General features: G+C 36.5%; 3 protein-coding genes across 4 annotated transcripts; 1 reads left to right on the top strand and 2 right to left on the bottom strand.

The window, feature by feature from the left end:
- Nucleotides 1–1,342: 1,342 nt before the first annotated feature.
- Nucleotides 1,343–4,960, bottom strand: LOC110889302 (probable pectin methylesterase CGR2). Its single transcript, XM_022136807.2, has 7 exons — nt 4,751–4,960; nt 3,576–3,739; nt 3,455–3,494; nt 2,966–3,004; nt 2,499–2,873; nt 2,365–2,420; nt 1,343–1,744 (listed from the first exon to the last, which is right to left on the bottom strand). The coding sequence occupies exons 2-7, from the start codon at nt 3,696–3,698 to the stop codon at nt 1,592–1,594; spliced, it is 786 nt and encodes a 261-aa protein (XP_021992499.1). The 5' UTR covers nt 3,699–3,739; nt 4,751–4,960; the 3' UTR covers nt 1,343–1,591.
- A 7,186-nt stretch (nt 4,961–12,146) lies between these two features.
- LOC110889301 (UPF0051 protein ABCI8, chloroplastic) lies at nt 12,147–14,568 on the top strand. The gene is made up of 2 exons (XM_022136806.2): nt 12,147–13,590; nt 14,099–14,568. Exons 1-2 carry the CDS (start codon nt 12,181–12,183, stop codon nt 14,315–14,317), a joined length of 1,629 nt encoding a protein of 542 aa, XP_021992498.1. The 5' UTR covers nt 12,147–12,180; the 3' UTR covers nt 14,318–14,568.
- Nucleotides 14,569–16,564: 1,996 nt separating this feature from the next.
- LOC110889300 (DEAD-box ATP-dependent RNA helicase 16) lies at nt 16,565–23,746 on the bottom strand. 2 transcript variants are annotated; one of them, XM_035979505.1, is made up of 14 exons: nt 23,562–23,746; nt 23,308–23,484; nt 22,160–22,249; nt 21,804–22,033; nt 21,095–21,209; nt 20,499–20,630; nt 20,356–20,421; nt 19,565–19,840; nt 19,071–19,208; nt 18,903–18,985; nt 17,461–17,498; nt 17,136–17,353; nt 16,682–16,795; nt 16,565–16,596 (listed from the first exon to the last, which is right to left on the bottom strand). In XM_035979505.1, the coding sequence occupies exons 1-13, from the start codon at nt 23,703–23,705 to the stop codon at nt 16,730–16,732; spliced, it is 1,773 nt and encodes a 590-aa protein (XP_035835398.1). In that variant the 5' UTR covers nt 23,706–23,746; the 3' UTR covers nt 16,565–16,596; nt 16,682–16,729. The 2 variants fall into 2 exon arrangements, with proteins under 2 accessions (XP_035835398.1, XP_021992497.1); XM_022136805.2 differs by lacking the exon at nt 16,565–16,596 and having other exon boundaries at nt 16,607–16,795.
- Nucleotides 23,747–24,148: the final 402 nt, after the last annotated feature.

The raw sequence follows: 24,148 nt of genomic DNA, 5'->3' as shown, positions 1-24,148 counted from the left end.
GTTTTCGTCTCTGTGGTTTGTCAAAAATCACTATTTCAGTCCATTAGTTTAAAAATTGCAATTTCAATCCCTGTGGTTTCACTTTCGTAACCATTTCAGTCCATGTGGTTTCACTTTCGTAACCATTTCAATCCATTTATTCTGTTAGTACAGGGACTGAAATGGTTACGAGGTGGACTGAAATGGTTACGAAAGTGAAACCACGTGGACTGAAATCGCAATTTTTAAACTAATGGACTGAAATAGTGATTTTTGACAAACCACAAGGACGAAAATAGTAATTAACTCATAAAAAAATGTAATTACATGTAAGGTCAGTATATAATGAAAATGGGTCCAAACCATCATCTAGAATTGAGTAGACAATGTAGCATATAATGCAGTACCCTCTTGATGACAAAATTCTTGCAACAAACAGCCAAGATCTGACATCTAACTTCTGTAAATACTCCAACATAAAACCACATGGATTGTAACATCAAGTCATGAATCCAAAGTCACACCTCCTCATTTAATGATGTTTCTATCTTTCATTTATATGAAATGGGTTAATACAACATACATAAAAAGTATTATATAATAGAGTGAATTTCAAAGATTGTCCTTTATCTTTATAACCTTTTTCGGACGTTGTCCTTTATGTTCAAAAGACGAGTTTTGTCCTTTATGTTTTCATATCATACACGTTTTGTCCTTTAGGCCTAACCCAGTTAGTTTTTTCAGTTAAATTTGGTCATATGCTTTGCACATGAGGGCATTTTTATCAATTCAAAGGTAAGTTCAACAGCAGATTTACAGCTCAAAGCTTCTGCAACCTTTGAATTGACAAAAATGCCCTCATGTGCAAAGCACATGACCAAGTTTAACCGAAAAAACTAACTGTGTTAGGCCTAAAGCACAAAACGTGTATGATATGAAAACATAAAGGACAAAAATCGTCAATTTTGAACATAAAGAACAACGCCTGAAAATGGGTATGAAGATAAAGGACAATTCTTGAAATTCACTCTATATAATAAAGTGACATTCCAAATGTGTGAAAATACTGATATGAATGATTTTTTTTATTATTATACAAAAGATTATATAAATTTGAATATACAAAGATCAATGATGAGATAGTGTTCAAGTTCATGTCAACAATAAATCCATCTACATAGCCTCCGCATATGTAACGAGTTTGCTAGGAGCCTTGATTTCACGAATAAATGAACTGAGTGACATTTCACACAAAATGAAAAAAAAAACAAACTTTTTTTTATCTATAATATATTATTAATCCATATGAAAAAGAGTAAATTGATAATAGTACACTAAAAGAATACTTAAATAAGAGATGCTCTTATCATTGAAACAAAAGTATTATAAAACTTGTTCTATGTCTTTAAATGAATAATTATAAAACTATTGAATTGAGTTCATGAAATTATAATGAATTGGTATAAATAACAGCATAAAAGTGGTGACGAAACTAACATCTTCCACCAAATTGAACCAAGAACAACAGAGCTACATCTATGGGAGCTGGAGTCTTCTTTTTTGCCGAAAAAGAATCCAACCAAGACGATTATAAATAGTTAGCATCTCACCATCAACGGTAAGAATTCAAGTGGAAAACTTGGCATTTTGGCTTGTATGAACTCTTGGCAGCAGCCTGATCAAACTTTTTAGCTGCTGTTTCGTTCTCCTCAAGGCTTGTCTGAACAAAAAACCGGGCCCACCAAGACGCGCTCCGCATTTTAGCCTTCACAAATGTGTCATTTAAATAGTTATTTTCAAATCATACATAACTAATTTAAGTTGCAAAGCATACTGAGTCATTCTATTTATAATGCAGGCTGTTGTTGTCATAATACTATTTTTACAACCCTATTTAACACGTTATTGGTTTTCATAATAAAGTACAAGGATGGTCCCTGTGGTTTTCCAAAATTTTAGATTTGGTCCCAAGCATTTCAAAAGTACACGCATGGTCCCCGTTGTTTGAACTTTGTAACACATTTAGTCCCCAGCTAACAAATCTAAAGGTTTAAACAACTCCAAGTTAGGGACTAAATGCGTTACAAAGTGCAAACAACAGAGACCATCCATGTACTTTTAGACAAACTTAGGGACTAAATGTGTTACAAAGTGCAAACCACATGGACCATCCGTATAGTTATGAAAAGCTATGGATCAAATCCAAATTTTTGGTAAACCATAGGGGACCATCTGTGTACTTTACTCTAGTTTTTAATATGAACAAAAAATAGCAGCGGGTCGACCCAACCCGTCCCATTTTGACCCTAATTTGAAAGTTGAAAGTTGAAAGTGGCCAGTTTCAATCCCAACCCTTTTGTCCACACAATTCAAGTAGCTGCTTACCGGGCGTCCAAATCTTGATGCTTGTGGAATATTAGCTTTTGAATTACTAGGTTTACCTGAATAAGCACAAGATAATAAAATTCAGAATTTACAAATTTAACCTTGATAAACTATTTTTATTTATGGCAAGTTACCTGTGAATATAACAATATTTTGAGCCGAAACTCTTGCCAAATCTGGAAGGGTTTTGTTGAGGTATTTAGGAGATAAATAATCAATGGCATCAGAAACTATAATGAGAGAAAACGATTTAGCTCTGTATGGTAATGGAAACTTAATATCAGCTACACGAACAAGACCCTTTCTCACAAGGCTTCTACAAGACTTATCGGTTTCCTCAATATCATACGGTTCTACGCCCCATGCTTCAGTGTCTTTTTCTTTTGACAGTTCGGATACTATCGAGCAAGTGTCGGGCCCCACGTGTAATACTTTGTGCATACTATCACCATATGTTTTCTTTAAAATAGGTATCGCCATATGGACATCATACGTGCAACTAAAGTCACCTAAAGATGTTCAAATATATGATAACTGTTAAGCCATGTATGTAAGAATCATTTTGTTTGATTATTGATCTTGAAATAAAACAAACACTTACCTTGAACCTTGCTAAATGATTTATAGTCCCCCGATCCACCTGCATTTCAAGATCAAGTGCCGAGTCAAATATAAGAAAGAATATGCTATACATTTAGGGTTGTTTGGATGTGTTTTGGCTGTTTGAACTAGTAATAACCAGATGTTCAAGTGTGGGGAAAATCTGATTATTTTAGGAATTAACAGATAAAATAACCGAAAACGACACTATTGCGAAAAAAGAAAAGATATTTTGTAAAATGAGAATAAAAAAACTCAACTTGTTTTAAAAATGGGCAATTTAATAACTTTATTTTAACTCTTAACTACTCAAAACTAGAATCCATTTATCCAAACACTAAAAGCTGATTATCGTGATATCAAGTTGCATAATCAGTTCTAGAATGAAGATCCAAACACCTTCTTAAACCAAATCTACCATGAAGCAAGAAATCAAGAATCTAGCCATGACTATGTACACACAAGGGTAGTTAACCGGATTAGAACATACCTGAGCCTTTGTAAACATAGCCGATCACAAGAACCGTTCCCTATGATATGCAAAAAAAAAGATCAAATCAGGTTCATTTGTATGCATTGAAATCAAAACATATGACGGATTATGAACTTACAAGTAACACAAGAACAACCGATAATAGAGGAGATGTCTGTGTTTTCGAGTGAAATATTCCTCCTAGTGGATTGCTCCCACCACCGACAAAGCGACGCGTGCCATTTCCCGGCCTTCTCGACATGGCTATTCGTGTAAAGTATCAAGCTAATTACACTCTACACTCTGCCAAAAAAGAGAAACAAAAACATACACAATGGTCATAATTGATAATCTTGATCTTTATGTTTTTATATTTAGAAATGAACAAGCTTTTAGCTTTATAATATCTTAATGTTTATGTTATCATAGTATCATACTATAATCTATCAAAATCTTGACAACAACAAATGACTTTTGTCAAATCAAAGTTGAAAAAGTCAACTAATTTATGTTTAGAGTAAACTGCTATTTTGGTCCCTGTGGTTTGGTCACTTTTGCCACTTTAGTCCAAAACTCAAACTTTTTGCATTCCCTGTGGTTTCAGTTTTATTGCCATTTTGATCCAAAAATGAAACCAGGTCATATTTGTCTTATAAAATCCTGCAATTTTGTCAATTTTTCTCATAGGCAAATCAGGTCATATTTGTCTTATTTATTTATAAAAAAGAAATGATCATTTTGCACCTGCGGAAAACGACAAAATAGCAGGATTTTATAACGCAAATATGACCTGATTTCATTTTTGGACCAAAATGACAATAAAACTGAAACCACATGGACCCAGATGCAAAAAGTTTGCGTTTTGGACTAAAGTGGCAAAAGTGACCAAACCATAGGGACCAAAATGCCAGTTTAGTCTTATGTTTATTTCTAGTATAAATTGACTAACTGTATAACTACTAGCAACTGATTATGAACTAATTAAGAGCTGAAAATGAAACAATATCATATCCACCTGATACAAAATCATACCCATTTGGGGTCACAAAAAAAAATGCAATTTTTAGCAGTTTGACTCATAAAGTCATAACTAGTACTTACCTCAAATGGAAAGACCATGAACCTCAAAAACATGTGTCAGAAAAGTTTAAAAGTTGAAAAAAGATTCAAGATTTCAAAAACCCATGAACATATAGTCATATACCAATCAAAAGATCACAGAAACTGACATAACCCAGATTGCAGTTGAACTCAAACAAGCAAAAGTACATCAAGAAGCTTAAAATGAGCAATAATTTGGTAAAAAGCACAAACCTTTGATGGATCTTTAATGGAAAGTTGACATCTTTGGATCTAAATAGGGTGGATCTTGGATCTGTGAGAAATAAAGATGAATTTTGAGTGGGAAAATGAGAAGAATTTATGGTTGAAAAGAAGGAAAAAATGGAGAGAATTAAAGGGTGGAACAAGTTGGGGAAATCTAATGGGTGATGGGCCATGGTAACATGATTTGGATCTTGGTTTCCTGTGTCGGCAGTGGTGGCCTTAAAAGCTTATCTTTATTAAAATTATTATCAAAGATTTTGACTACTCGTAAATTCATAATAAATTATTAAGTTGAGTTGATGGTACATGTGTCAACTTTATAAAATGAGTTAAATGTAATTTTATTTCTTTGGTTTGTGTCATTTTCTTAGTTTAGTTTAAAGGTTTTATTTTTCGTCTGTGTTTAAAAAGGTTTCACCGTTGCCATTTTAATCCACTAGGTTAACTTCATCCAATTTTCTGTTAATGAGAAGGGCAATTCGATCATTTTATATGTAATTCTGTTAAATAAAATGAACGAATTGCTCTTCTCATTGACAGAAAATTGGATGAAGTTAACCTAGTGGATTAAAATGGCAACGGTAAAACCTTTTTGAACTCACAGGCAAAAAATGAAACATTTGGTCTAAACTAGCAAAATGACACCAACCACATGGACTAAAATGGCATTTAAAAAAGTGTTGAGGTAAAAAATGAAAAATGTTTTTTTGACAAAGTTGAAAAGAAGAAAAGTGTATAACAAAATCGAATAGTTATTTCGTCCCACAATTAAAAGTTGATAGTTAAGGTTGTACGGGGCACTCTCGGTGACCCCTTTTGGTGACCGAAGTCCCCGCTCGGGAACACTGGCGCCATCAAGGCGGTGAGGCAAATCGGGGAGTAGGGTCGGGGAGAAGTCACCGATTGAAGGAGGAGAGATGTGGTGGGCCAGCCTATTTTTCAACCAATCAAAACCTTTTTTTTTCTTTTTTATTTTTTTGGAGATGTATATAAGAAAACAACAAAGATCAGCTAGATCTACATTGACTAATTGACCCATATTAAATTAGGAAGTGACTACTCTTGAAACAACATAAACGTGGTTTGTTTGGTATGGTAAAAGTTCAAACAACTAAAACAAGATGTTATAATATGATAAAAGCAAATTATTTTAGGCCTAACTAAGCAAATTATTTTAGGCCTAACTAAATTTTAATATTTTTATATTAAAAAGTTCAGTTTGTATTATAGTACTAGGGTAAAAGCCCGTGTATTACATAGTTTGATTTAGTAAAACTTGATTTTATTTCTGTAATTTTAAATATGTGGGATCATAAAAGGCAAAAGAGGAAAAATAAGAATAACAATTGTTAAATTTAGAAAAATAAAAATAAAATGGTCGTGAATGAAAACTTTGTTATAAAATGGTAAAGTTTAAATAAATGAAACAAGTGTGTGGTTGCATAGATAACATATGGTACAGTTTCTAATTACAGATTTCTTACTTAGAACTTATTAGACGACTTTGGCGGAGCTTTTCCCACGAATCCTTGACTAAAATTGGGAGATACATCGACGAATGCCATGATTCGTCCCTACGGGTTATGTTGTCTAATTTAATTATTTATTTAGTCAATTTATTATTTTGTGTCTCTTACGAACTAGTGAATGCAAAAACAATAATTCATAATTATGTTACTTTCGTTGTGCGAATTTGTTAACAATCCAGTAAAACTTCTAAGCCCGTTGGCTAGGTGTGACATGTAAATATTTAAAGAAGGGTGCAACTTTAAATTTTACATACAAGATTTGTTTTTTATTCAAAATGTTATGCTCTTATTTGGATGTAAACTCACAAATGTACGTATTTGAATCCACACCCAGATTTTGATTGAGATGGACAAATTTGATATCTAACATAGTGATATCGTATTGAAGAGCATAAAATTACTTGCAAAAGGATTGAAATAAAACAACAACCTTATAAGAGAAAACTAAGATTTATATTTTGATGCATGATGAAGGGAAAGAGAGATGATTTAAAACATATGGCAAACAAAATGTCATGGAAAAGAATAAAATAAATTGATCATCAAGTAAAGAGACCTTGACAAGAAACTTTGATATGGGAATCTAAAGAACGTTTTATAAAAGATGCAATCCACTTTTTTTAACCAAAGAAGAAGGTGGTGAAGATGAAAAAACATTAACGATTCTAAGGGATGTTCAAGCAATCCACTTGGAATCTTACCCGAAACAAGTTCCATACAAATCTAGCTTAGGGGATGTATTAGAATATAATCTAGACTTAGGGTTAATAGTACTATATTATAGTTAGTTAAAGTTAGCTTAGTGTTACGGAGTAATCTTTTGACTCATGTGTGGCACTTAGAACACTTCTAAGTTAAGCCTTGGATCTGATTCGGTTGGTTTTGGTTGTGAGAATCTTGGATCGCAATAGACACACAAGAGTTTTGTAGCACTTGAGTTTACAAGTCTACAAGGAAAGATGTTTGTATTACTTGGAAAGAGTTACAAAGCTTTGAGAATACAAAAAACTTGGTTGCCTTCAAATGAGGCCTTACATGCCTATATATACTAGTACTTAGAAGTTTAGATAGTTCTAATCTGGATTCATCTATACATAATATCTTGGATGATTTCTAGAGAGTTCTATCAAAATATCTAGAATTTGTGGTGGTTTTTGGCTGATCTAGGGTGTTCTTTTAACCAGTCTTTTTGATGACCTTTCTAGTCCCTTCCTTGGAGAATATCTTGGCACTTTCATGATGTTTTAAGGTTGATCTTGAGCCTTCTTGGCTAGTCCATTTAGACCAGAACATCCAGCCATTTTTAGAGTCTTCCGCACTCTTATATGATGGTTTAATGGTCCAGAACCTGGTAGCATTTTCCGAAAAGTTCCAGCAACCCTTCGCGCCTCTTGAATAGCCCGGAAAGTTCCGGAAACCATGTGTAACAATCTGAATTTTAGGCGGGACTTGACATTTGTGACAGTTAATATGTCGGTTAGGATTAGTACCTATATATACGTTGCATATGTAAACATTTGAGAGTGTGGATTGTAACACCTCGCGTTTTTAACAAAAATATAGGATTTCAAAATATTTTTCCGCAGCAGAAATTCCCAGTCATATAAAAATTTTAAAACCATTAAAAATGATTTAGTTATCGTAAAATTTAGGTGTTACTCATCGTTCATAGCAACAGAATCATAAACGAACCATTTTATCATACAATAAAAAGAAACGAATCATCTAAATTTGTCGTAACTTGCAATTTCCTGTACCCGTTCCTCACCTGTTTCATGTCTATTGTTGGACCTACAAAAGAACATATGATATCTAAATGCCAAAACATGATTCTCAGATCAAAAAAATAAACAGATAATGAAGCAATTCTCACCCCAAAGATAGTAAATCTTGACACCTATTCAGAACATATGTTCAAGAGCATGGCTAACATCTGTTGAAGACTTGGAACCGTTGTTCAAGAGTACAAGCATCTGTTGAAGGCCAAAGCCTTGATCAAGCAAAGATCTGATGAAGAAGACCAACCATTTGTTAGGCCAAATAGATGTTTGGATAACTGCAACAGAGGATAGGCTAGACAGTGTTTTCTCAATATAACAGTACTTTATTTCAACAATGTTTAGTATAGTCTATATCACAGGATAAGATTTTCTCAATCTTTTCTGTTAGGAATGTTAGATATCACTATCACGGTGACGTCAGCACATCACGAATAGAGCTTTAGTACTTGTATAAATAGATCACAGATGTTAGTGATATATTTATCACTTCACACACATTCTCTTTTGTAGCCGGCTGAGGGGGAGATTGTAAAATCATTGCTACAAAACTTTTGATTATATGAATCATTAAAAAACAGTTTACGATAACATCTCTCTATTTGTGAATATTATTGTGATAATCAATATTTGTTTGCAAATATCAAACTCTAATCCTAACATCTGGTCACCTGAAAATGGTACACATCGATTTTCAAAATAAGAATATCAACTTTTTAACACTGGGTAAGATAAGGGTAAATCGTAAAACATATAACATTGTTTAATTCATCAAATCATTTGTTTCATGTGATTGAACACCACAACATGATCAAGTAAAGAATCCTAAGATCATGCCTACCATTTGATGCAATCTTATCTAATATATATCTTCTAATCTTATCTAATATTTATCTTCTAATCTTATCGTATTCATATCTTAATCTTTAACTTTATCGTATCACGTGATTTTATTAATTATATTTCATCGTCCTAAACTACGTGGAGGAGAGTCCTTGGGTCACCTAAACAACACATGGTAAACCATACGAATCGGCTAAATCAGTCGGAAAGTCCACTACAACCGACTAAGTGAATGAGAACAAAAGCAGTTCATCGTTGTCGTTAGCCATCATGTGTAAACACTAGCGAGCAAATACTTCACGCGTGCAGCTTTTGGGCATGTCTTTAAATCTTAGTTGTCACGGTACCTCTCCTGGCATGTGCATGAGACACACCCACACCAAATCTTAGGATGGATCCATCGAAAAATGTTACCTCTCAATCGTGTTTTTCGGTTTTCTTTGCTTCTTTATTTTTCTTATAAGTTCTTTAAGCTTTGAAGGTCCTTAACGTGCACGTGACCTAAGATTCAAAGTCTAGTGTCGTCTACATCGTTTCGTATCATGTAAAGACTACTTTTATTATAGGCAAGCAAGATAATCAATTGAGCAAACTAATCAAAGTTATCATACAAACAATAACGTGAATAAATACTACACCAATAATCCTACACCAAAGTTATCATACAAACAATAACGTGAGTAAATACTACACCAAACTAATCAAAGTTAGCCCTCAAAGCCATGATATTGCATTTAAGGGGCATCCAATTACACTATTAAAAAATATTCAGCATACCGTCCCCCTATCGTCTTTCTTCATTTTCTTTACTGATTTAACCGAAAAGATACCCTAATCATCACTCGTTCATTTCCACAAGTCTCTCTCAGTTGACAGAAGCACTTCCGCCATAGTCCCTTGGCACTCTTGCCATTCCCGCATCTCGGCCTTTGACTCTAGGTCTCTAATCCATCTCCATTCCTATCTTGATCCGCTGTTAACCTCTCTGCCGCTTTACACGTTTTTTTCGTCTCTAGACCGATAAGATTAGGCCATCTATCTTATTTTGCTTCTACTACCACATTAATTTACCCATCATCAAATCATACAGTTGATGAACTCAGACCACACTATTTTCGTTGGACCGACATATAAAACTACCATAGTTTGTTGCGTGAAATAAATGCTTACATATCAAAAGCCTTGGTCCAACCTAGTTTTGCGGCAAGAGTACACTCATTGGCCAATGGCCATTCAATGTATGTGTCTTAAATTATTATTTTTATTTTTATTTTTATTTTTATTTTTTCAATAGTCTATATATGTATTTTATTTAAACTTTGTTTTGCTTGTAAAAATTATTTCTTAGTGTTCTGTTTTTTAAGTGTGTAATATGTTCGGAAATACATTTTTGAAATAAATTCTGGGTTGAGTTTTAGAAAATCATATATAACTAGTATTTTGCCCGCCGCGTGTTGCGGCGGCGCGTGGTGGGTGGAAATGTGTAGTGAGACAACACACAATTCGTAAAAAACGATGTGTATAAGACAATTACAAAAAACGTGTAAAACACAATGCGTAAAAGACAATTACAAAAGAAAAATGTAAAACACAAAGGTAAACATGAAGTGTAAAACCCAATGCCCAAGACAGTTCGTAAAAAACAATGCATTAGCATTTGCAAAAGTAGGAGTGGTAGTTTAGGGGCTATAATTGCAACTTTCTAAAATTGAGTGAGTGTAAAAATGGAGTAATAGTGCAAGGGGTAAAAGCGCAAATTGACGTAAAGTAGAAGTAGTAGGGTAAAAACGGAAAGTATGAAAGTAGAGGGATGGTGGCAGAAATGTGTAAAAGTTGAGGGGGGGGTGGCGGAAATGCGTAAAAGATGAGAGGGTTGGGATGGAAATGTAAAAGTAGAGGGGTGGTGGTGTAAGTGTGTAAAAGCTGAGGGAGTAATGGTAGAAAAGCAAAATAGAGGGGTGGCTATGACAAAGTTTGAAAAATGAAGATATAGTTGTGGAAATTCAAAGTAGAGGGGTGATTATGATAAAGTTAGAAAGTTGGGGTGTCGGTTACCACCGACTTTCTCCTTTAAGATGTATAACAATATAGGAACTTGACAAGTTTTTTTACGGTATAAAATGAGGTGATACTCAAAAGTTTTATTGATTCGAATAGTCCTTTCTATTTGAATTGATATCCTAACATATTAAGTCCTTTCTTGATTCGAATAGTTAGCTAAAATGGCAAAGTTTTAATCAACAAATTCAGAAATTATATTACTTAGCTTTACTTCCTGACTTAACAACCCTTGCAAGGTTTTAAACTCAGACATTATTGGTATAGTCAAATCCTTTATTTCTAAGATGTTTAATCCAATTGTTTTTAAACATGTTCCTTTAAAGGTCTAATTTTTCAAATTCACGTGAGTCGTGACGTTCAACAAAGTCCGACCACCCAGGTATACTCATTGACAAAACTCAAAAGGCAACCCAAACCCACGATTAGGGATGTAAACGAGCCGGGCCGAGCCTGAGCCCGACCATGTTTTTATGAAGCTCGAGCTCGGCTCGGTTCGAGCCAACTTATTTGAGCTCGAGCTCGGTTCGCGAGTAAAACCCAAAGTTATAGTTTGGCTCGACTTGACTCAAGCTATTTTGAGAAACAACCTAAAACGAGCTAAAAGCTCGGCTCGAGCTCGCTTCAATATCGCTTAAATGAGCCTAAACTCGGCCCGAGCTCGGCTCACCAATGTTATCATCAATATCACTTCAATAATATAAAATTTTGTTTGTGGTCATTTAGGCTCGCGGGCCTAAACAAGCTTCGTATTTCAGGCTCGAGCTCGGTCTCAATAACTCAACGAGCTTTATTTCAGACTCGAGTTCGTTAAAGCTCCGCTCGTTCGAGCTTTTAATCGAGCCGATAACAAGTAGCTTTCGAGCCTATGGGCTTGTTTACACCCCTACCCACGATTGCAAACAACGTTAATGACCTGAAACCGGGTATTGAAAATACCCATTTTATACACCTCACTTTTAAGTATTCTTTTAATTTACTTTATTTTATTTTTTTAACGTTCAACAAAGTCTGATCAAACAGATACACCCATTGGCAAAACTCAAAAGACCACACAAACCCGTGATCCAGAGAAAACTCATGATCCGGCCCATCACCAATTCCAGAGAAAACTCATCGTCAAAGGTGATAAAACCCCTAAAATAAGACATTTTGTCACCAACAAAACTCCAACAAACAATCTCCCTTCGTACAAACACCCACCAAATCCATGGCATCTCTCATCACAAACGGCGTTCTTCCAACCTTTTCTCCACAACCCATCTCACAAAACCCCAAAATCTCAAAAGGGTCACTCCCAAGTTCCAATTTTTCATCCAAAACAACCAAAAAATCCAGGGTTTTGAACCTCAAAGCCGAAGGTAAATCACCCTCATCTCCAAACAATAACGACCCACTTCACAACTTCCTCAAAAGAGATTACAAATGGGGGTTCACTCAACATATCGATTCATTCACAATCCCTAAAGGCCTTTCAGAACAAACAATCAGGCTAATTTCTTCAATCAAAAAAGAACCCGATTGGATGCTGGAGTTCAGGTTAAACTCTTATCATAAGTTCTGTCACATGACTGAACCCAATTGGTCCGATAATAATTACCCAAAAATAGATTTTCAAAATGTTTGTTATTATTCCGAACCCAAAAAAAAACCGCCTTTGACTAATCTTGATGAAGTTGACCCTGATCACATTAAGTTATTCGATAAGTTAGGGGTTCAGTTGAATGAAAAGAAAAGATTAGGGGATGTTAATGTAAATGTTAATGTTGCTGTGGATGCTGTTCTTGATAGTGTTTCTATTGCTACTACTCATAGAAAGCGTTTAGCGAAATCGGGTGTGATCTTTTGTTCGATTTCGGATGCGATTAACGAGTATCCGGGTCTGGTTAAGAAGTATTTAGGGAAGGTTGTTTCGAATGATGATAACTACTATGCTGCTTTGAATTCTGCAGTGTTTAGTGATGGGTCTTTTGTGTATGTACCGAAGGACACGAAATGCCCGATGCAAATCTCGACGTATTTTAGGATAAACGCGATGGAAACGGGTCAGTTCGAGAGGACGTTGATAGTAGCTGACGATAGGAGTTTTGTCGAGTATTTAGAGGGGTGTACGGCTTCGTCTTATGACACGAATCAGCTTCATGCGGCGGTGGTGGAACTTTATTGTAACGAGGGGGCGGAGGTTAGATACTCGACGGTGCAGAATTGGTACGCTGGGGATGAAAACGGGCGAGGTGGGATTTATAATTTCGTGACGAAACGGGGTCTTTGTGCGGGTCGAAAATCCAAGATTTCGTGGACCCAGGTGGAAACGGGGTCCGCGATTACTTGGAAGTACCCGAGTGTTGTGTTGGAGGGTGATGATTCGGTTGGTGAGTTTTATTCGGTTGCGTTGACGAATAACTATCAGCAAGCGGATACGGGTACGAAAATGATTCATAAGGGGAAAAATACAAAAAGTCGGATTGTTTCGAAGGGGATTTCGGCCGGAAATTCAAGAAATTGTTATAGGGGTCTTGTTCAGGTTCATTCACGAGCGGAGAATGCTAGAAATTCGTCGCAATGTGATTCGATGCTTATTGGCGACAACGCGGCTGCTAATACCTACCCATATATTCAGGTATTTAATTTTTGCAATATACAGTGTTCTGCATAGATCCCTCCGCATACGTGTGTGTAGGCTAGGGGTGTTCAAGATCGGATAATCCGGTTTTCGGATATCCGAAAATCGGATATCCGAAATTTCGGATAGTGAAATATTGACATCCGAACCCGAATCCGAAATTTCGGATATCCGAGAAATTTCGGATATCCGATTTTCGGATATCCGAAATTTCGGATTCGGGTTCGGATATCTAATCGGATATCCGAATATCCAATTTTTTATTTAATTTTTATTTTTTTATTATTTTTTAATATTTGGAACCAGATTTTTCGGATAGTTTCGGATATCCGAATATAAATTTCGGATATTTTTCGGATATTTCGGATATTTTTTCAGATATTTCGGATATTTTTCGGATACTTCGGATATTTTTCGGATACTTCGGATATTTTTTCGGATATTTTTCGGATATTATGAACATATTTTTTATTTGAGATGACGATTATTGTTTATCGATTAACAGGCGAAAAACCCGTCTGCTCGTATAGAACACGAAGCGAGCACTTCCAAAATCGGGGAAGACCAAGTTTTTTACTTTCAACAAAGAGGTATCGATTTAGAGAGAGCCATGGCTGCCATGATTTCCGGGTTTTGTGGGGACGTGTTTAACGAGCTTCCTCGTGAATTCGGTGCTGAAGTTAACCAATTGATGAGCTTGAAGCTTGAAAACTCGGTTGGTTAAGAATTGTATTATGGAAAAGTTTCCATCTTTGATCTGCTTTTAGCTTTTGTAGGGACATTTTTTGTGACAATGTAATGACAAATTCGGATTTACGATGGTTTATTTTTTTGACAATGTAATGACAAATTTGGATTTACGATGGTTTAGTAATAGTGATATATTCCGAACAACATCTCTTGTATTGATCAACGTTAACGATGATCTAGAGGGTTGACAGTGTGCCTGGGATACCCCTCAACTTTCTTGTCGAAGTGCAAAAAAAATTCTCAATTTTATGTAGATCCGCAACTGTATACACTGATATTTTTTCAAAATCCGCCAATATGACACTCTTTAGAGTAAGGCTAGACGGTGTGGGCTTCGTCCCACCCCCCCGTCGTGGCCCGGCGCCGCTCTGCCACCCATTTCTCCCCTCCCCGTCGTCGTCGAGATCGTCGAGCCTAGGACGATTGAGACGCTCCACTGCGTTTTTTTCTCTCACTTCTAGCTTTATGATCCCTAAAATCTAGGGTTTTATTTTTTATTTTAACGGCAAAATTCAACTGATTTGCAAACTTATTGTTAGCCATATACACTCAGGATTAGATCCAGTTTCTGTTACTGAGCTTATCCAGGTACGTATTTAGCTTCTCGTGATTTGCTTTTCTGTAATTTTGTTTCTGATTGTTAAATTTTTGATGTGTGTTATGTGTAATTGATGCGTATGTGTTGTTGTTTATTGTGTTAATCGATCGGTTTTATGTTTAGATTTGGGGAAAGTGAAGTTTTACTTGTCGGTTAGTGGATTGATTCGAGTTTAATGAAATGTTAGGGTTTTTGTTTATGTAAATTTAGGTTAAAGTGTTGTGATCTTGATATGGATGATTGTTTCTCAAGTAGTGGTGTTTCATGTTTTCAGTTAGGGTTTTTTCGGTTATGATTTCGGTTCGATTTTCAGTTAATTCTTTATCTAAACAATCTGTGATTAGTTTTTCATGAAATCGGTTTTTTGAAACAAAAATGCTGTTTGCTAGTGTTTTTGTAATTGTTTCCATGTTAGAACTCAAGAAGAAATTGGGGCTGATGGTGCTCATGTGGACTAAAGATCTCGATGTTCGTATATTTATGAGTTAGGATGCAAGATATTGCAATTGTGAGTATTAGTTTTTGCTATCGTGTATCGTCTAAGAATTTGTTTTTGTAGATTTTGTATTATTGTTGCTGCAAGATTCCGCTTTTATGATTTTGTTTATTGCGTAACGGGTCAGGATTAATGAAAAAACTATTGGGTCTCTACTCTTGGTTGCTTTCCAGACAAGGTAATTTGTGTTGTTTGGTAATTGAAAGTGAATGTGTGATTGGATGAACTGCATTTTGTGGGTGTTGATTAAGAACCAAAATTGGGGCTTTTTGTGATGGTTGATCAGATGCAAAGCATCCAAAGCATCAATCTTGTTGTTGATTTGTGGGGTAGAATAAATTAAAAAGTAGATAAATTAAAAAAAAAAAAAAAAAAAAAAGATGGTGGGTAGGATCATCCTCCCATTTCCAGTGTTTTACTGTGGCAGATCATCCTCCAAGGGAGGACCATCACCATACCGCATAGCCTAAGTGAATAGCACAAAGTTGATGTGGTTATTGAACCTTTTTTGCAGAAGTTTCAGGCACCTATGTTAAAGACTAGGTTCCCGAATCTTTATAGAATAGAAGGCGACAAGTTTTGTCGAGTCACGGATCGTATGCTCAAGCGTGGGGGAGTTAGGGAGTTTGCGTGGAATTGGAAAAAACAACCATCCACTCCGAATGAAACTATGGAATTGACGGAACTTTGTCAACAGGTTGCGGGTATAACTCTTTCAGCCGCGTTGGCATTTGTATTGTTCGCTGTGCGGGGAAGGAGTGGAATTGGCTGCACATCTTCTCACTGGCTATGCGTTTTCTTGTGGCGTGTGGCAGTGGCGGATATACCTTAGGCCGGGGGGCAACGCCCGCTACGGCTTGGCGCGGAAAAATTTGGAAAAATTAGTGTAAATTTTGGAAAAATTTGAGGTTTTTTCGATTTCGTTACGGCTTATTTATAAAACGTTACGGCTTGGCGGATTTTCTAGATCCGCCGCTGGCGTGTGGCAAGGGATCTCTCAGTGGTGCAAAATTCTGACGATTTTTGCTTTTGACACTAAAGATTTGGTTGACATTTTCAAGAATCGTGGTTGACCTCCGGTTTATAAAGAAGGCGTATTTGGAAAGCTCGCAACGATTTGATTTTTGGAGGCATACGTGCTAATCCGACGGAAATTATTGTGGACGTGATTAAGATCCGCGCAAATTAATTTTCAGTCGAATAAAAACTATAACAAAATAAATGTTACATAAGTCTATATGATTAAGATCCCTCAAAAACAATGCTACAAAATTTTGGTAGACTTTTTACAATCATACTTGTTGCTTCTTTTTCTGTTTTGGCCCAAACTCTTTGCCTTTCCTCTTCTGCCCTTTAGCCTGATCATATCAAAAACAAAAAAATTATAAACAAATAGAACCTATCACAAAAAGATGGATAATATTTACAAGAGTAAATTACGTTTTTAGCCCTTGTGGTTATATCACTTTTACTATATTAGTCCAAAATAAGAATTTTTAACATATCTGCCCTCATGGTCTCTATAACTAACCATTTTGGCCCCCATGATCTTTAGACTTAGGGGCCAAAATGGTTAGTTATAGAGACCATGGGGGCAGATATGTTAAATATTCTTATTTTGGGCTAATATAGTAAAAATGATATAACAACAGGGGCCAAAAACGTAATTTACTCTATTTACAAAAGGGCAACGCATACGTCTGCAGAAAAAGTCTTGAGGGGATCTCCGGCTTTTTTGGGTCTGGCTTTACGACCCCTGCCGCTGTTATTGTTGCTATTTCTTCCCATAGCAGCTCGGGTGAGTTTAACAAATTTGCTAGCTTGTTGAGTTGTCGGGTCCAGCAGATACTCGGGCACGTCACGTAGATGAGGCGCAGGGGCTTTCTTGCTTAGAAGCTTGTCATGCTTCAGAAGATCTTTCAAGTAAAAAAAAAAAAATTAAAAAAACTTTTTAGAGATCAAATTAATATAGGTTGTGTCGTGTATAAATTACGGTTCTAGGGATAATTTTCACTTTACTTACCTAAATCCCTTGGATTTTCTTGAAAATGAGCTTTCAACCTGAACAGAGAGTAAATCATCAAAATATAAATATGAATGAATTTCAAGGATTGTCCTTTATCTTTATACCCATTTTCAGGCGCTGTCCTTTATGTTCAAAATTGACGAGTTTTGTCCTTTATGTTTTCATATCATACACGTTTTGTCCTTTAGGCTTAACCCAGTTAGTTTTTTCAGTTAAATTTGGTCATGTGCTTTGCACATGAGGGCATTTTTGTCAATTCAAATGTTGCAGAAGCTTTGAGTTGTAAATCTGCCATTGAACTTACCTTTGAATTGACAAAAATGCCCTCATGTGCAAAGTATACGACCAAATTTAACTGAAAAAATAACTGGGTTAGGCCTAAAGGACAAAACGTGTATGATATGAAAACATAAAGGACAAAACTCGTCAATTTTGAACATAAAGGGCAACGCCTGAAAATGAGTACAAAGATAAAGGACAATCCTTGAAATTCACTCTATAAATATTGACCAAACACTCTACCCAAATGAACATTGACCAACAGAATTTTAACCTTAAAACTTTAAAACAAACAAAAAAAGGCATGTGTACTAGTAGAAGGAAAATAGAAGTTATTTTAAGTATGAGTAAATTGCCATTTTAGTCCTTGAGTTTTTGTCTAAATTGCCATTTTAGTCCAAATAGTTTTTTTTTTCTACTCTGGGTCCCTGACTTTTCCTTTTTCTTGCCATTTTAATCACATTGCCTAACTTAGTCTAAAAACCAGGTTATAACCAGGGGTATTTTTGGCATTAAATTATAATGAGGTTTATAAATTATGTTGTAAACTACCCCTGGTTATCACTACACAACAGTTATGCCAAAAATACCCTGGTTATAACCAGATTTTTAGACTGAGTTAGGCAATATGATCAAAATGGCAAGAAAATGGAAAAGTCAGGGACCCAGAGGAGAAAAAAAAACTATTTGGACTAAAATGGTAATTTGGACCAAACCTCAGGGACTAAAATGGCAATTTACTCTTTAATTATTTTAAGTACTTCTTTTGTAGAGGAATGTCACATAAGACTAGAGGGTATGGAGAGCCCCATCCTCAAGAGGATGGGCCGCCACGTCACCGCCACGTAGGAAGGGCTTGAGGGTGATGGACCTAGGGGGGTGGGGGATGAACCTCTTTATATATATATATATATATATATATATATATATATATATATATATATATATATATATATATATATATATATATGTATGTATGTATGTATAGGTATATGTGAGAGAAGGAGAGAGGAGAGAGGCCCGTCGACTTCATCTGTGGGGAACCAGGGACGACGGAACGGAAGGGAGGGGGGCGGGGTGGGGGACCGGCGCCGGGCCTAAGCCGGCCCCCATACCGCTTAGTCTAAAGAATGCTATATAAAAATAGTTAACGGACTAACTTGTCAGAATTAAGAATTTCATTGCGAAGATCTTGAGCTCGGGCTTCTCTGACAACGATTTTCGTCACACTCCTTGCGACATCCTGCAAAAATCAATCTGTATAATAAATACTTGATTCGACTTTTTTTTAAATTATAAAATGCATATTAAATAAATCGACCAATTACCTCAGCTCTATACCGTAAAAACTCGACAGCATTCTTCTCCAGAAGCGGAAACGGAGCAACATATGTCAAGTCTTTCTCTTCGTCTTCTCCCAAAAACGATTTAATTTCTTCAAATACTTCCATCTCATCAGGAGAAACCTGTTTCAAAATCAGCATTAAAGTCTTAACATTTATATGAATTAGAGTTAATTACTGTTTTCGTCCCTGTGGTTTGTCAAAAATCATTATTTCAGTCCATTAGTTTAAAAATTGCGATTTCAGTCCCTGTGGTTTCACTTTCGTAACCATTTCAGTCCCTGTGGTTTCACTTTCGTAAAATGGTTACGAAAGTGAAACCACAGGGACTGAAATCGCAATTTTTAAACTAATGGACTGAAATAGTGATTTTTGACAAACCACAGGGACGAAAACAGTAATTAACTCTATATATTATGAAAATATTGTTTAAGAATCAAGAAATCAACAAGTCGGAGACAAAAGTCAAAACGACTTACGATCGAAACAGATTGACCCGTGTTAAATGCTCGTCCAGTTCGCCCGATTCGATGAACATACCCTGCAGCACTCAAAGGCATATCAAAGTTTATGACCGTATAAACGTTTTTGAAATCTATGCCTCTAACGACACCAAACTCTGAGTCCAACTTCCGCTTCTTATGTTTTTTTGACTTTTTCGTTTCGGCCTGCTTTTCTGCGTCGGTTTGTTCCTTTTCTTTCGTTTCACTATCATCGGTTGCAATTAAATAATCAAAGAGCCCAGCGTTGAATCCCTGAACACGGATCACGTCTTTTACGCATTTATATTTAGGAAAAAATTATAAGAGTGAATTTCAAGGACTGTCCTTTATCTTTATACCCATTTTCAGGCGTTGTCCTTTATGTTCAAAATTGACGAGTTTTGTCCTTTATGTTTTCATATCATACACGTTTTGTCCTTTAGACCTAACCCAGTTAGTTTTTTCAGTTAAATTTGGTCATGTGCTTTGCACATGAGGGCATTTTTGTCAATTCAAAGGTAAGTTCAACGGCAGATTTACAGCTCAGAGCTTCTGCAACCTTTGAATTGACAAAAATGCCCTCATGTGCAAAGCACATAACCAAATTTAACTGAAAAAACTAACTGGGTTAGGTCTAAAGGACAAAACGTGTATGATATGAAAACATAAAGGACAAAACTCGATTTTGAACATAAAGGACAGCGCCTGAAAATGAGTATAAAGATAAAGGACAATCCTTGAAATTCACTCAAATTATAAAGTTTAAAAAAATGAGCCAAACTGGATACCTCTAGGATATGTAGCCTTGAATTTACGGGCAACTCGGCATTTAACACGGCGGATTTTATACCAAACTGTAAATAAAAGGTTACGTTAATAGAGGTTTGAGTTCTAAGATGCACAAAAACAGGTCAACGGGTCAAAATAATACCTGTTCAAGAAACAGTTTAAGTTTAAAACTTGTGTCGATGGTGTTTGTAAATACTAAAACTTTCTTTTGTACAAGATCGAGCTTCAAAAGTGCGAGAATGTGGAGAAGCTTATCCCGTTCGCTGCATTGTATCTATATATAAAAGTAGCAATGAGAACAAGCATATATTAAAAACCGTCAAAAAAAAAAGAGTTAAATGCCATTTTAGTCCCTGTGGTTTGGGCCATTTTGCCAGTTTAGTCCAAAGGTTCCATTTTTAACCTGTGGGTCCAAAAAGATTTCACAGTTGCCATTTTAGTCCACTGGGTTAACTTCATTCATTTTTTTTTGTTAACGAGAAGGCCAATTCGGTAATTTTGTATGTAATTCTGTTAACTAAAAGGGCAATTCAGCTATATAAAATGACCGAATTGGTCTTCTCGTTAACAGAAAAAATGGGTGGAGTTAACCCAGTGGACTAAAATGGCAACGGTGAAACCTTTTTGGATCCACAGGTTAAAAATGAAACCTTCGGACTAAACTGGCAAAATGGTCCAAACCACAGGGACTAAAATGACATTTAACTCAAAAAAAAAAGATAAAATTACAGCTCTTACACAAAATTGCTGAACATTTTTAGGGACGATATCGTCCTTTCCGTCACCGACGTCTGGTAAAGTAAGAATGTAAGGATTGTGTAGATAGAGTTTCTTCAAATTTTCAACATCTTCACTGCAGACGTTACATAGCCGCATGTGAATCTCAAAGAAGAAAGTCTTCTATTGGTTCTATTTAGGGGTGTAAACAAGCCCAGAGGCTCGAGAGCTACTCGTGATCGGCTCGGTTAAAAGCTCGAACGAGCCGAGCCTTAACGAGCCCGAGCTCGAGCCTAAAATAGAGCTCGTTTTGTTATCGAGCCCGAGCTCGAGCCTGAAATACAAAGCTTGTTTAGGCTCGCGAGCCTAAACGAGCCCATACAAAATTTAAAATTTTTTATATATAATATATTAATAATGATGATAACATTGATGAGCCGAGCTTTGGCTCGTTTAAGCGAGCTCGAGCCGAGCTTTTAGCTCGTTTAAGGTTGTTCTCAAAATAGTTCGAGCCGAGTCGAGCCGAGCTCGAGCTTTGGGTTTTGCTCGCGAGCCGAGCTCGAGCTCAAAGAAGTATGCTCGAGCCGAGCTCAAGCTCGAGCTTCATAAAAACCTAACGAGCCGAGCTCGGGCTCGGGCTCGGCCCGGCTCGTTTACACCCCTAGTTCTATTTTATAGGCGTAAATATTGTATCTTTATAGAAGAAAAGTGAGATTATATAGTTAGTTACCTTGAGGTAGCAGACATGAGAAGGCATTGACATCGTTTCGGAATGTGAGCTTTAAGATCTTTAAGATTCTTCTCATATCCATAAGTGAAAAGAAGATCCGCCTCATCAAGAACAAGAATCGAAAGAGAATCTTGTATCCCTTTCGCCTGAAGAACACCCGAAGATAAGCACCGTTGAACACACGCAGGGGTCGAAACAAAAACATCCGGAGGACCCGCTAAGGCGCTCGCCTACGAACCAAAATACACAACCAAACATCACCACTTTAACTTGAAATATCAAAGAAAATAATCGAATACAATCGACATAAAAAAGAACTTCCATGAAAACAAAAACAACCAAACAACCAAACCAACCATTTCCGAAAAGCTCGGTTCACCCGTCAACTGAACCACTTTCAACTGCACTCTGCACAACTCAATCAACGAGACCACCTCCGAATAAACCTGTTCATCAATACCCACAATTAAATACAAGGATTGGGATCATCAGGAAACGCCTTTTAATTAGAAAACTCTATCTAAGACTAGAAGGTATGGGGGCCGGCTTAGGCCCGGCGAGGACCAGCGCCGGTCCCCCACACCCCCCCCCCCGGCCCGGCCCGGCTTCACCAGCAACCCACGGCCGTTCTTGCCGGGCCTCCTTCTCCTTTCTTCTCTCACATATACCTATACATACATACATATATATACACAAAGGGGTTCATCCTCCACCCCCCTAGGTCCATCCCCTCCAAGCCACTCCTACGTGGCGGTGACGTGGCGGCCCATCCTTGGAGGACTTGCCTCCTCCATACCTTCCCGTCTAACAATTACTAAACCCTAAACCCTAATCCCTAACAACTAAACCCTAAACACTAATCCCTAACAACTAAACCTTAAACCCCAAAAAAGCTAAACCATGATCCCTAACAACTAAACCCTAAACCGTAATCCCTAACAACTAAACCCTAAACCCCAAAAAAGCTAAACCCTGATCCCTAACAACTAAACCCTAAACCCTAATCCCTAACAACTAAACCCTAAACCCCAAAAAAGCTAAACCCTGATCCCTAACAACTAAACCCTAAACCCTAATCCCTAACAACTAAACCCTAAACCCCAAAAAAGCTAAGCCCTGATCCCTAACAACTAAACCCTAAACCCTAATCCCTAACAACTAAACCCTAAACCCTAATCCCTAACAACTAAACCCTAAACCCCAAAAAAGCTAAACCCTGATCCCTAACAACTAAACCCTAAACCCTAACAACTAAACCCTAATCCCTAACAACTAAACCCTAAACCCCAAAAAAGCTAAACCCTGATCCTTAAAAACTAAACCCTAATCCCTAAAAACTAAACGGACTAAACCATGAGCTCAAAAAAGCTAGACCCTTAAACCCTAAAAACTAAACCCAGAAAACAATCAACACAAATTTTCTCATGATCATTTCCTTTATTTACAATACCCACAATTAAAATACAAAAAAAAAAAAATTACAATAAAAATAAAATCTTTATACCTGTTGACAAAGCTCTCTTGACGGAACAAGAATGATAGCAGTAGGAGCCAATGCTTTCGCCGACGAAACACTACTATTCTTACCATCCAACAACATGAGTTTTTGAAGCAACGGAAGCAAGTAAGCAAACGTTTTACCAGAACCCGTTTTCGCACGAGCAACTACATCTTTACCCTCCTGTTTTTCCACACAAAAACATCAATCAATGACTGAATCGAACAGATTGAATTACAAACGTTAAAAAGGGAGCTTACGAGGATTAATGGGATTCCGGTTTGTTGAATTGGAGTGGGTTGCTGGATGTTTTTCTTGGTTAAGGCGTGAATTAGACGTGGGTCTAATCCGATTTGTTCAAACGTGAGTTCTTGTGGTCCTTCTTGTTCTTCGGTGTTTGACATTTTTGGTTGCTTGAAAGGATGAAAGTGAAGAAGACGACGGCTGAATACCTTCTTCAACCTACAAGGATAAGTTTTGTTGTGTGTATGATTCAGCCCCTGTGTTTATATTTTTAGTCACTTCACTCCCCTGTAGTCCTTTTATTCCAAAACTCGTATTTAACTCGTCTTGTTGATATTGATTGACAACCATTTTCTTCTATCGATGGGACAAAACCTAAAAAGTTACTAATGTTATGGAAGGGTACGTTTTCATCGAATTGAATAATGAATTTTTAAATTATTATTAGAATCGAATTTTTGAATTAGTCGTTAATAGTAATTCTTCGTCGCTAAAGGTTTCAAACTTTGTATTTAGTAGAATTGGTTTTTCTATTCAAAAGGGGGTGGCGGCGCAACTTGTTACCCGACTACCTGTTATTGCTTTGTAATTGTCCTTTTTCGTG

This window comes from Helianthus annuus, chromosome 11 (assembly GCF_002127325.2).
Source record: "Helianthus annuus cultivar XRQ/B chromosome 11, HanXRQr2.0-SUNRISE, whole genome shotgun sequence".
Lineage (NCBI taxonomy): Eukaryota > Viridiplantae > Streptophyta > Magnoliopsida > Asterales > Asteraceae > Helianthus > Helianthus annuus.
This window is presented reverse-complemented; position numbering and strand designations above follow the sequence as displayed.